This window comes from Saccostrea echinata, unplaced genomic scaffold (genome assembly GCF_033153115.1).
Source record: "Saccostrea echinata isolate AGI-Se365-2 ecotype Australia unplaced genomic scaffold, CSIRO_AGI_Sech_v1 ptg000009l, whole genome shotgun sequence".
Taxonomy (NCBI): domain Eukaryota; kingdom Metazoa; phylum Mollusca; class Bivalvia; order Ostreida; family Ostreidae; genus Saccostrea; species Saccostrea echinata.
In genome coordinates, this window is record NW_026889758.1 from 34547873 (window position 1) to 34562616 (window position 14744).

At 34.4% G+C, this 14744-nt stretch overlaps 1 protein-coding gene across 1 annotated transcript; it reads left to right on the forward strand.

The window, feature by feature from the left end:
* Positions 1-53: 53 nt before the first annotated feature.
* Positions 54-9799, forward strand: LOC133182266 (kelch-like protein 3). Its single transcript, XM_061317043.1, has 4 exons — positions 54-110; positions 1222-1373; positions 2122-2206; positions 5848-9799. Exons 2-4 carry the CDS (start codon positions 1245-1247, stop codon positions 7644-7646), a joined length of 2013 nt encoding a protein of 670 aa, XP_061173027.1. The 5' UTR covers positions 54-110; positions 1222-1244; the 3' UTR covers positions 7647-9799.
* Positions 9800-14744: the final 4945 nt, after the last annotated feature.

The following is a 14744-nucleotide window of genomic DNA, read 5'->3' on the forward strand; positions in this document are numbered from 1 at the left end:
TTTTTTGAATGACTTATCCATAGGGAACTAAATTTATTTTCGTGTTTCCCGCACTCCACGAAATGTGGCCACAGTTTAGTGAAAATTTGATAGTTTTTTCAATGAAATAGGTATGATTTGTTTTATTTACGACATGTGAATGGAGAATAATGCTTTGGTATCCATTCTGGATATTAAGAGAGTAAAAATTTTTGCATTCTTCATAGCATTTTGACGTTTGACAAGACTTCTTACACTTAGCTTTCCGTACATGCAGTCATTGAGATTTTCTGAGGTTGCATTCTTGCAACGTTGAGCAATAAAATGTAATGCGAAGATTCGACATATGCAAATTATTACAAGATAAATGTAATGCTGATCAAAGAGGGCATTACTTTAAAGTTTTTTGGAACTGCAAATAATCCGATATTTCCCCGGTTCCCCGCTGTTCATATTTTGACGTGCAGAATAGAGTCAGAGCAGATGCCTACCAGAAAAAGTGGAATTTTTTAAAGTAATGATGTTACAAATCTCCTTACCGTTGCATAATACAGTTTCATAATTTGAACTGACCATCCTTGTAGTCTCTGTAACAATGCAAAATTTAATAAACTGGTGATTATTGCATTTTGCATTATTACATTTTGTGTTGAGATCAACACAGAATGTATTAATGCAAAATGTAAAAAGAGACTTTAGGATTATCACATTTTGCGTTATTACATTTTGCATCGATATCAATGCAGAATGTAACCACCAGAAAGTGCATTATTACATTTTGCATTAATCCAAATGTAGAATGTAATAACGCAAAACGTAATAATCCAAAATCATGTTATTACATTTTGCAGTATTACATTCTGCATTGACCTTGATGCAAAATGTAATAATGGAAAATGCAATAATCGTGGTTTATTATATTTTGCATTGTTATTACATTTCGAGTTGTAACAAAGCACCTGATCAATAGAAACTTAATTTGAACTGAAATGGCTCTAATCTGGTAAGATTGTACATTGATGTTTGTTGGTGATCAAGAGAGGAAGAGTAAATTAGTGTGATTTAATATTCCTGCAAAAAAATTAGCCTTCAAGGTTTGGCTCTTGGCAAGAGGTAAGGAAAGTTATATCTTTCCTCATAAACATTTCAAATTATAAAATTTTAGGTAAGAGTTTGAGGAATCCTACATTAAACTAACAAGAACATGGCCTTTATACTACATTAATTTTTTTGTTGTTTCAGTTTTCAGTGGTACATCAGAAGCCATGGATACCCCTTTTCCCCGCACCATGGGAAGTCGCTCCACACATGCTATGTCTCTGCAGCTGCATCTACATGATCAGATGCTATCAAATTCAGAATTGTGTGATGTCGTTCTTGTTGTAGAGCAAGTGGTAAATATCTGTTCATTGATTATTAGTTAATATTTCTGTATTTGTTAAACAATTAAATGTAGTAAAGATTGTAAGATGCTGAAACTTATGAATCTCCTTTAAATCTGTTGTACATCAGACATTTAAATATCATAATGTAGATACCTGTATAGCTTACGTAGAGCTATAATCTTAAACAGTATGCTAGTCAAACCATAACAGTATTGATTCATTCAGTGCATTCATTGAGGCCTAAATAGCCTAGCTGCTAAAATCTTCTATGCAGTCCTGATGTCATATCAAATCTTTAGGAGCTATCATCCTAAGATTGAGGCCAAAACCATGAAAGTAAATAAGAACTTTGTATAACCACCTGCGTTCCTAAGCAGGTTGGAAGCAAATTTTGAGTTAGTGACCATTGGATCCCAAATTCAGGTCTTAGTGAGGCTCTATTGGTCTTATACTAATAGAAGTGCATTATATCTTTGACATTTTTTTATGCCTGCACAACTAGCAGAAATTGTTTTCATTAAAAATAATGAATAGCATACCCTCTAGGTCATTGTCATTTAGATAAATTCAGTGTCATTGAAGGGAGAAGTATGAGATTCTTCATCAAGTAATAACTATAAGTGAGAAATTAGAAATCTGCAATTTTAAAAAGAATGGAATGAATCTGGGCCATAACATTTAATACAGCAGAGCAACACAGAAATCATGATTACGATATGATACATATGGCATTAATCTTAATATGTTTTCTGCATAGGAAATTCGTGCCCATTGGAATGTGTTAGTGATGTGTCCCTACTTCCAATCTCTCTATGACAGTGGTTTGAAAGAAAAAACCTCAGGTAAAACATTGTCTTTAACGCTCATAATTTCATCTACATTAATATGTAATTCCTATATATATGTACACTCAGGGCTCGACATTAACTTTTTTTCCTACTTGTCCATTCGGACAAGTGACCAAGACATTTACTTGTCCGAACTTCAACTTCACTTGTCCGAAAATTTTTCAATAAAGATCTAATACTGTCAACTTGAAAACTAAACTAAAGTCCATTACACATGACATGTGCTTTATTGATTCGTCATGATATTGATATTTACAACAAACATATAAAACGAAATTTTATCTAGGTTTTCTGTCCTGACAACAACATAAATGTCCACAAGTGAACCAAACTTCGTTAAGTTTGATCCCGATCCAATGTGAATTCAATTAATAGCAATCCCTATCGGGATCGAAGTCCGGTTTTTATGTACAGCTTCCGTCTTGAAACTACCGATTAACTTTCACAGTCGTTCTTATTATTATTTAGAGACTCCTTTACATTAAAATGCACTTGTCCAATCGGACAAGTGCCCAGCAATATTCACCTGTGTGTAATTTTTTTTCACTGTTACTGGGCAAGCGGACAAGCGTTAATGTCGAGCCCTAACACTTTACAGAATTTGTAAGTAATGGAATAATATAATTGGGCATTATCATTTATGCAATGAAAATGCTTTCTTTGTTGTGTAATGCAGTAAAAACATGGTTCAGAAAACTAACTTATAATGAATTGACACTTATAGGGAAGTGATATTCATTCCCTTTGGTTTAAATCATGTGATAAAATTAATTTATATAATGAATTAAGTTTATAACAAATCAAAATTGGTTGTTCCTGGCATTTCTCTATACGTGTGTTTTACTGTATAATGATTGCAACATTGAAGAAAAAATACATAATCCTTGTTAGTAGGTAATGTATACTTTTTCTGTATTTAATGTACTGCTATATCCTGTATAACACAGCAAAGAAAGACTTTTTATTGTCTTTCATTAAATTATCCAAAGGGAAGTACATAAAAATATTGTATTATCCATCCATACATTACCAAAAAAACAGTTGACTTTAAGGTTTTGTCAAAGGTCAAGATGTCCAAAAAATAATTTTTACAACAGCTCCAAAACTATGTGAGATATAAGGTTAAAACTTTTACAGTTTATAAATATATCATTGATTAACAGATAGAAAGTATCACTTGAAAACAAATATTTAAAAAAATATATTTTTTGAGAAAAAAATTTCAAAAAATTTGCATATTTTTAAAAAAAAAATGCACCTGCTTAATTCTGTACTTTTAGTGAAAACCATCATTGCAGAAATAATATATGTTTATCAATGAAGGGCAAGTTGGACGTGAATGGTCTCTGAAAGGCTGTTATTGAAAGCATGACGTATAAAGAGAAGACCCCTATAAAATCCGCCATTTGCAATGTACTTTCGGTTTCAAATCTTAACATTTGGACAAAATAAACAGGGAAAACAATTTTTCAGAGGCTATCGAAGTCCAACTTGCCCTTCATTGATAAACATATATTGTTTCTGAATGATGGTTTTCACTAAAAGTATGGAATTAATTAGGTGTATTTTTTAAAAATATATGCATTTTTTAAAAAGAATTTTTCTCGATAAATATTTTTTAAAAGTATTTGTTATCAAGTGATACTTTCTATCTGTTAATCAATGATATATCTATAAAGTGTAAAAGTTTTAACTTTCTAAACCACATAGTTTTGGAGCTATTGTAAAAATAAATTTTTGGATATGTTGACCTTTGGCAAAACCTTAAAAATATTTTTCCATATTTGGATTTGCAGATGGCTTTAAAAAAAACTGCAGACCTGTCTACTTCATGCTTTACCCATTTATACCTTTACGATTTTTACCCCCCAAATATGCTCTACTGTTTAAGTGTCAAATCTCCCAATTTGCAGATTTCCACTATTTCAGGTTTTAAAATAAGACAGATACTTGAATTATAGGAAACAGAAAACAGAATATAGGAAATAAAATTTTCAAGCATTTATATCCAATTGAGTAACTGCCCAATTGACAGGCATAAAAGTTGAGTCTAAAATTGACAAAAAGGTTAGTTATGGAGATAACTTTGCACCTCTTCATGTGTAGTTGTCCTGAGTTGTTTTTATGCCCCGCCATGAATATGGCCGGGGCATATGGTGTTTGTCATGTCCGTCTTCCGTCCTTCCGTCTGTCCTTCTGTCACACTTTGTGTTTAGCTCTGTTCAAAGCTCAGTTTCAAAGAAACTTATCCAAGATATTTTTATCAAACTTCATATGCTGATAGATATTGATGAGAGCTATGCAACTGCATCAACATTTTTTGACCTTGACCTTTATTTTGACCTTGACCTCACTTTTCTTAAATTAGTGTTTAGCTCAGTTTTAAAGATACCATTCAAGAGAGTGTAATCAAACTTCATATGTTGATACATACTGATGTAAGCTATTTATAACTGCGTCAACATTTTTTGACCTTGACCTTTCTTTTGACCTTGACCTCACTTTTCTTAAATTAGTGTTTAGCTCAGTTTTAATGAAACCATTCAAGATATTTTTAACAAACTTCATATGCTGATACATACTGATGAGAGCTATTCAACTGCATCAATATTTGACCTTTCCTTTGACCTTGACCTCACTTTTCTTAGATAAGTTTTTAGCTCAGTTTTAAAGATACCATTCAAGAGAGTGTAATCAAACTTCATATGTTGATACATACTGATGTAAGCTATTCAACTGCATCAACTTTTCTTAAATTAGTGTTTAGCTCAGTTTTAATGAAACCATTCAAGATATTTTTAACAAACTTCATATGCTGATACATGATGAGAGCCATTCAACTGCATCAACATTTTTGAATTTGACCTTTCCTTTGACCTTGACCTCACTTTTCTTAAATTAGTGTCAAACTTCATATGCTGATACATACTGATGAGAGCATCAATATTTTTTTGCCTTGACCTTTCCTTTGACCTTGACGTCACTTTTCTTAAATAAGTGTTTTGGTCAGTTTTAAAGAAACCATTCATAATATTTTTATTAAACTTCATATGCAAATACATACTGATGTAACCTTTTCAACTGCATAAACAATTTTTGACCTTGACCTTTCCTTTAACCTTGACCTCACTTTTCTTAAATTAGTGTCAAACTTCATATGCTGATACATACTGATGAGAGCTATTCAACTGCATCAATATTTTTTCACCTTGACCTTTCCTTTGACCTTGACCTCACTTTTCTCAATTTGTTAAAATGTTCCATTACTAATATACTCTCTGCGGGGCATTCATGTCCTATGGACACATTTCTAGTTGTCAAGTATTATGTGAAGGTGTTGAGTATCTGTTTCATGTGAATTCACTTATATTTTCTGTATTGAAAGTAGAAAATCTGCATGCAAGCCAAATCTTGTGGACAAATTGGTAAAAAGAAAAAACTACTGATATTGTGTAGGCAGGTCAGAAACTGATCTAACTACCGGTGGTGGTAATTTTGAAGAAAATTTTAGTGCCCTAGATAAAGTCAATATGGTTTTCTTTAAAAAAGGAAAAATATTCAGTGGTTGTGTGAAATATTTGGAAATATTTAAGGGTAATATTTAAAAAAGTTTAAAATTTATAAATTTATTTCAGGAAAGATTCACCTTCAGATTGGCAAAGTCCCTGCAGTAAGGACAGCTATATCTTTCCTTTACACTGGGATAGCTGAGATATCTTACGAGACAGTCAAGGACATTCTTGAAGTGGCTGACTATTTCCAGATTGCAGACTTAAAATCATGCTGTCAAAGTTATTTAGAAAGTGTTACTATGACTGTCGAGAACTGCGTCCAAATGTGCTTATTATGCAGTCTGTATAACTTGGAATTTTACAACAAAGTATTTGAATTCTTAAGAGGACATTTGCCAGACATCATGCAACAGGAGGATGCTTTGACCTTGACTTCAGAATCTGTGTTGTCACTCCTTACTGATAAGACCTTGTCTTACGTAGAACAAATGCAATTTTTTGAGTTCATCCTGAAGTGGGTGGAATTTGATCAAGAGAATAGAGAGGAGTTCTTCCCCGGTTTGTTTTGTTCACTGGACTTGAAGAAGATTCCCAAGACTATTCTGGAGAAGGAGATTGAGACATATCCTCTAGTGGTGAAGAATGAAAAATGTCAGGTTCATGTCTTGAACACTAAAATGAAGTACATAACAGGACTCATCAAGGAAGATGATGGAATAAGGGAGGCAATTCTGGTGGCAGGAGGCTGCGGTCAGATAATGTTTGAAAACATCTTCCATATGTTTCCGTTCAGAGAGTCCATGGCTGTTAACACACTACTAGGATATGTATTGGCAGAAGACAGGTGGATTGAATTAGCACCACTCCCGTACCAAATGAAACAAGCTACAATAACATACTGTTCAAAAAAGAAGTGCTTGTATGTTTTTGATAATGGGCACCAAACTTTTTCCTCCAAAGTGTCTGTTTACAAATTTGATCTGAAGGAAATAAAATGGACAAGTTTTCTACTAGAAGTTCCAGAAAACTATGGCAATAACACGCTTCACACAATTCTAGCATGTGCAGGAAAATTGTATGCAATAATTTCCAGCCATGTCATTCAGTTTGGTCCTCAGCTGGTACACCAGTGGAGCACTTTTGTTATGGAAGTGAAAGAAGATGATTCTAAATGTGAAGTCAAGCAGACTCTGTTTCAACGAAATGAAAACTCCCATTTGGTGGCATGTGTAATGCAGGATAGGAAGATTTGTGTCTTGGCCAACAAAGTGGGAGCAAATCCCAAAAGGAGAGGAAAGTCTGCAAAATTTTATGTATATGATACGACTGTGAATAGAAAGTATGATCAATCCAAAGGTGCTTATTGGGACAATTTAATGATTCCTGTTGGAGATGAGATTGTGGTGACAAGAATGGGGAAGTGTTCATACACAAAATACTCAATGACAACACGAAAATGGAAGCATATCAAAGAGGAGTTTTTGCCTTTCCCAGCTAACCCCTTTGAAAGCGTAGAATACAGCACAATTTCTGATGGCAGCAACTTTTATGTCATTGGTGGCAAAGGCTTTAAGAACCCAGAGACCATATCTACAACATTCTGTTTCAATTTTGCTGAGAAGAAATGGAAGAATCTCCAGGAACTTCCTCAACCTCTTCGACAGAGTGCCACCTGTTTGATCCAGTTACCTAGCAACCTAACCAAATGCCACTTCAATTGTCCACACTGCAAATTCTCTCCATGTCGCAGCAGGGCCACCTATGACATCCACTATCCAATAGATGATGAAGATGAGGAAGATGAAGATGATTTTGATGATGGCAGTGGATACACCTATGAAGATGATTACGCCTCCGGACTATGGAGTGATGATGTACCAGACTATTTGGAAGATGAAGATTATGATGTTTGGTTGTGGTGAATTTACTGTCTTCTTGATGCTACACGTTACAGTCAGTGCCAATGGTTTGAGAAAACAACTCTTTCTTTCCAGTTTGTCAACATTTTCTAATATATGTAAAGAGATGTACAGCATATGTTTTTAAGTAGCTTTAAAGATGTTCTTATTTTAGTGGTTTAAAATTTGTTCAGTTTGTTTTATAACCTCTGATATAGGCGAGACTATAGCAAGTACATGTTTTGTAGTTTTGGTTTTGATTAATGCAGATGAGGATATTGTGTTACAAATATAAAACTGTACAAAGTACTTTTTTTAGCTCACCTGAGCCAAAAGCTCAAGTGAGCTTTTCTGATCGAAATTTGTCTGTTGTTGGCATTGTCGTTAACTTTTTTACATTTTCATCTTCTTCTCCAGAACTACTGGGCCAATTTCAATCAAACTTGGCACAAAGTAAGAACCAATGGGCCAGGAAAGATGAAACTCATGTGGAATTATTGTCAGGTAGTGTAGATTCAAGTTTCTTCAAATCATGACCCCGGGGGTAGGGTGGGGCCACAATGGACGATCAAAGTTTTACATAGGAATATATAGGAAAAATCTTCAAAAATCAGCAAAGCTATGATTGGTCATATTTATATGGAAGCATCCTCAGGTGGTGTAGATTCAAGATTGTTCAAATTATGATCCCCAGGGGTAGGGTGGGGACACAATGGACGGTCAAAGTATAACATAGGTGTATATATAGGAAAAATCTTCAAAAATCTTCTTCTCAAGAACAGCAAAGCTATGATTGGTCATATTTATGTGGAAGCATCCTCAGGTGGTGTAGATTCAAGTTTGTTCAAATCATGACCCCCAGGGGTAGGGTGGGGCCACAATGAACGATCAAAGTTTTACATAGGAATATATAGGAAAAATCTTTAAAAATCTTCTCAAGAACAGCAAAGCCACTGTTTGTAATATTTATATGGAAGCATCCTCAGATAGTATAGATTCAAATTTGTTCAAATCATGACCTCCAGGGGTAGGGTGGGGCCACAATGAAAGTTCAAACTTGTAGAGAAAAATGTCACAGTCAAAAAATTATGTAAGCATCCTTAATAAGTGTAGATTTAATTTTGTTCATATCATACCCCCACTCCCTTTTAGGGTAGGTTGGGACCACTTATGCATTTAAGCTTTTCAATACTAAACTGATTTTTTCTTTTTTCCTAGCCACAGTGCTCAGGTGAGCGATGTGGCCCCTGGGCCTCTTGTTGGTCTGTTGAGAGTTTTAATGCTCAGACATAATTAACCTTCAGAATTCTTGTGTACATTTCATAATACTGTCAGAAAGTACCAGTATTTCTGCTCTTTGTGCATAAAATCTAAATTGAAAAGAAACCAAGTTATGGTGTTATTTTCAGATTATTGAAAAGTTCAGAAAACTTGGTGGTAAATTATGTAAAAATGATGTTAACAGTATATTGTAAAAAGACTAATGTATGCACTGCATTTGTAGTTAAAAAAAAAAGCTTTAAGATGGAAATTTTGCATTCATTTTATGAAGATTTTTGAATTCTATGGAGCAGCACCATAATATGTACATGTAATCAGTAATTTCTACTGCAGTATATTTTACATACATCATTTTGGGGGAGTTTTCACTAATATAAAGCACAATGACAAATATCAATGGAGAATATAGAAATGTATAAATTTTGCCAAAATTACATTTTTGTAGTTGATTAAGATTGAGTTATCTATTTATTTCCTGAGTAGGTTCCCACATTAATAAAATATATTAAAACTATCCCTTTGGTAATTCAAATGTTTAAAGTTTTTGTTTTTGAAATAATAGAAAAGAAAACTTTTCTTGCTTTTGTTTTCTGTTTTTTTTTAATTATACATGTACCATAAAACTACATTATTTGTCACTGTTAAAACTAAGACTTCATGCTCTTCACCTGTATATGAATTGTTAATTCTGTCCAGAGGAAGCCTGTCATTTTCCTGTGTAAAATATAAAATATCAGTCCCAGTCATATATTTCTTTCGTACTGATTGTTTTTCTCTAAAGATGTTGATATTTACATGTATTAGGATTCATGCTCTATTTTCTAAATTTGGTTTTTCATTTCGTTTTGTTTGTATAGTTAGCTTAGTGCGGAAATGTGAATAAAAAATAAGAAGATTGTCATGTCAAATAATTTTGTATACAGTACTTGAAATTTTAACCTGGGACACTGACGCCGAGGGTGTTACATAAGCTCCTCCAACTTTGTTGAGATGAGCTAAAAATTAAACAACAGAAAGATACAAAAATTTGCTATAAAATTACTGCATTTCTTGTTCTTTGTTAAATACAAATGAGTGAATGTACAGTTTCACCAGAGACTATTGATCACTGATATGTCTCATTTTAGGCTAAAAAAGGACTTAAATGCAGTACTTAACAAGAGTTATTCAAGTCAAAAAACTATTCAGAAGTGCTTTCTGATCTCAATGAATTTTTTTTACACTGTTTCTAAGAACAGGATCTAACAAATATTTATGCCCCCCGATCGAAAGATCCCGAGGGTATATTGTTTTTGTCCTGTCAGTCTGTTTGTCTGTCTGTCTGTTCTCAACTTTAACCTTGCCCATAACTTTTGATTGGTTGGAGCTGTGACTTTCATATTTCACATGTGTATTCCTTTCTTTGGGTACCATCATATTTGACATTGACCTTGGAGTTTGACCCACTTTTGCAAAATTTTATGAGACTTTAACCTTGGCCATAACTTCTGAACAGTTGGTGCTTGGGGTTTCAAACTTCACATGTGTATTCTTTGTGACAAGGCCTTCCTTTGGATACCAACAACTTTGACCTTTTGACCTTGACCTTGGAGTTTGACTTACTTTTGAAAAACTTTCTTGGCCATAACTTTTGAATGGTTGGTGCTTGGGGTTTCAAACTTTTGTGACAAGACCTTCCTCTGGATATCAACCTCTTTGACCTTGACCTATGAGTTTGACCTACTTTTGAAAACTTTTAACCTTGGCCATAACTTTTGAATGGTTGATGCTAGGGCTTTCATACTTCAAATATGTAATCCTTGTGACATCACCTTCCTTTGGATACCAACCACTTTGACCTTGACATAGGAGTTTGACCTACTTTTGAAAAACTTTAACCTTGGCCATAACTTTTGAATGGTTGGTGCTAGGGCTTTTATACTTCACATATTTAATCCTTGTGACAAGACCTTCCTTTGGATACCAACCATTTTGACCTTGACGTTTTACTTACTTTTAAAAATCTTTAACCTACGCCATAACTTTTAAACAGTTGCAGCTAGGGCTTTCAAAATTTCACAGGTATATTCCTTGAGACAAGACCTTTCTTACCAACATTTTTTATCTTTTGGCCTGGATTTTGACTTGCATTTGAGAAACTTTAACCTTCGCCATAAGCTGCCATACGAGGGTATCAGTGTTTCACAAACACATCTTGTTTCAAAATGTAAATAGCCTCAATTTTTAGTCCAACTGAGCAAAAGGCTCAAGTGAGGGAGTGTCAATAAATAAAAGTAGGTCACTGTGACCTACTTTTGACCTCACAAATTGCTGCACCAACAATTCAGGTTTGGTGACATGTTACAGTTTTCAAAATATATAGCCTATATATAGCATCTTTTGGTATGGTCAGTTTTCACTTGATCATGTTGATAGATTATTTTCCAAATAAAGACAATGCTTTATACAATTTTTTTCTAAGTTCTAAAATTCAGAAAGTAAATCATTGCAACCTGCTTTTAAGTTGACATACCCCAAGGCACCTAGATGCTTGAACTGAAAAGGTTTGATACTTCTTATCCTGGTATCTGAAATGCTTAAATAAAATGTGTTTAAAAAGATTAGCCATGAAATTCAGAAAGAAGGTCACTGTGACCTACTTTTTAGCTCACCTGAGCTGAAAGCTCAAGTGAGCTTTTCTGATCACCCGTTGTCCATCTGTCTGTCTCTCTGTAAACTTATCACATTTTCAACTTCTTCTCAAGAACCACTAGGCCAATTTTAACCATAGTTGGTACAAAGCATCCTTGGATAAAGGGAAAGCTAAATTGTTAAAATGAAGGGTCTAGCCCCCTTACAAGGGGAGATAATCAAGAAAAGGCAAAAATAGGGTGGGATCATAAATATATCTTTTTCTCAAGAACCACTGGGCCAGAAAATCTGAAACTTATGTGGAAGCATCCTGGGATAGTGTAGATTCTAAATTGTAAAAATCATGACCCCGGGGTAGGGCGGGGCCACAATAGGAATCCAAGTTTTTTATTGAAATATATAGAAAAAATCTTCTTCTCAAGAACTATTGGGCCAGAAAAGCTGAAACTTATGTGGAAGCATCATTTAGTAGAATAAATTCTAAATTGTTAAAATAATGACCCCCAGGGATAGGTCGGGGCCACAAGAAGGAATCCGTGTTTTACATTGAAATATTCGGAAATTTGTTTTAAAATCTTCTCAAGAACTACTGGGCCAGAAAAGCTGAAACTTATGTAGATGCATCCTGGGGTAGTGTAGATTCTAAATTATTAAAATCATGACCCCCGGGGGTAAGGCGGGGCCACAATAGGGAATCCAAGTTTTTCATTTAAATATATAGAAAAAATCTTTAAAAATCTTCTCAAGAACCACTGGGCCAGAAAAGCTGAAACTTATGTGGAAGCATCTTGGGGTAGTGTAGAATCTAAATTGTTAAAATCATGACCCCTGGGTGTAGGGGGGCACAATAGGAAATCCATTTTTACAATGAAATATATAGAAAAAAAAATCTCTAAAAATCTCCTCTTCAAGAATCACTGGGCCAGAAAAACTTAAACTTATGTGGAAGAATCCTTGGTTAGTGTAGATTACAAATTGTTTAAATCATTGCCCCCAGGGGTAGGGCGGGGCTACAATAGGTAATCCAAGTTTTACATTGAAATATATGGAAAAAATCTTCTTCTCAACAACCACTAAGGTCACAAGGGGGTCACAATAGGGAATCTAATATATAATGTGAAATACATGTGTATATACAAAAAATCTTTAAAGATCTCCCTTTCAAGAACCACTATGCCAGAAATACTGAAATTTATGTGGAAGCATCCTGTTGTAATGTAGATTACAAATTGTAAAAATCATGACCCCTGGGAGATAGGATGGGGCCACAGTAGGTATTACATGGGGTAAAGTGGGCCTCTTGTTATGTGACACTGAGGTTTTAGGAATTAAGATGCTTCAAGTGACAAGGTTTGACCATTCCAGGCTTTACAGTGTCCAAAATATAAACAACGAAAACAATTTGAAAATGAATAGTTCTTGATAATAGAAGGTCACATTGACACATCCCTGGACTTAAGAAGCTTTGACTTTTTTATGCCCCTGTATCGAAGATTCGGGGGTATATAGTTTTTGCCCTGTCCGTCCATCTGTTTGTCCGCAAAAACTTTAACATTGCCCGTAACTTTTGATTGGTTGGAGCTATGGCTTTCATATTTCACATGTGTATTCCTTGTGACAAGACCTTTCTTTGAGTACCACCATATTTGACCTTTTGACCTTGGAGTTTGACCTAGTTTTACAAAATTTTACCCAACTTTAACCTTGGCCATAACTTTTTAACAGTTGGAGCTAGGGCTTTCATACTTCACATGTGTAATCCTTGTGACAAGACCTTCCTTTGGATACCAACAACTTTGACCCTTTGACCTTGGAGTTTGACCTACTTTTGAAAAACTTTAATATTGGCCATAACTTTTGAACAATTGGTGCTAGGGCTTTCATACTTCACATATGTAATCCTTGTGACAAGTCCTTCCTTTGGATACCAACAACTTTGACCCTTTGACCTTGGAGTTTGACCTACTTTTGAAAAACTTTAACCTTGGCTATAACTTGTGAACCGTTGGAGCTAGGGCTTTCATATTTCTCATATGTAATCCTTGTGACAAGACCTTCCTTTGGATACCAACAACTTTGACCCTTTGACCTTGGAGTTTGACCTACTTTTGGAAAACTTAAACCTTGGTCATAACTTTTGAACGATTGATGCTTCAGCTTTCATATTTCACCAGTATATTTCTTGTGAGAAGGCCTTTCCTTAGGCACCATTATTTTTTACCATTTGACCTTGATGTTTGACTTACTTTTGAAAAACTTTAACCTTTTCCATATCTATTCAATGGTTGCTGCTAGGGCTCTCACATTTCACATGCAGGTATATTCCTCGAGACAAAACCTTACTTTGGGTACCAACATATTTGAATTGCATTTGAGAAAGTTTAACCTTTCCTATAAGTTGCCATATGGGGGCATCAGTGTTTCACAAACACATCTTGTAGTTTTGGAAATCCTAAGTTCATAGTGTTCAAAATAGATAGGTTAATGATTCTATAAAGATAAGTCATAAAAATCAGAAAGTAGGTTACTGTAACCTGTTTTTTAGTTGACATGCCCCTACATCCCAAGATGCAGCAAAATGACCAAGATTTAATGATTGTAAACCCTCAGAATCTGAAATTGTTTAAAAGTAAGTCATGGTGACTTACAGTACTTTTTGATTGAAATACTCCAAGGCGCCATGATGCAAATCAAGTTTTGATTATCCTTGGCTTCAAAGTGTCCAAGATAGGCATCAAATCAATTTGAAAATGAATAGCTATAAAATTCATAAAAGTAAGTTAACCCAAGGTCTTAAGATTCATCAATTGACAAGAATTGATGATCATAGTCCTGAAAGTGGGCAAAATATCAGAGTTTTAACAAGACATTTTTAAAGTCAATTTTGAAGTGACCTCAAGACCACTTCTTTTACCCTTGGGTGATGCCTTTAATAATTTTTAATCTACAACATATCCTAAAAGTTTGGTGATAATCTGCCCAGTGGTTCATTGAGCTTTTTCTAGCATTCACCACTTTTTAAATAATATTTCCTTAATTATCTCACCTCGTTAAGGATCACATCCCTTTTATTAGTAAATGAAAGCCATACCCTGTAACAAATTTGATAAAAATTGGCCAATAGGTTCTTTGAGATATGGCCAAGATTCCAAAAAAATTTACACACATGACATGCCAGGCCATAGTATTAGCTCCTAGAGGCCTTGACCC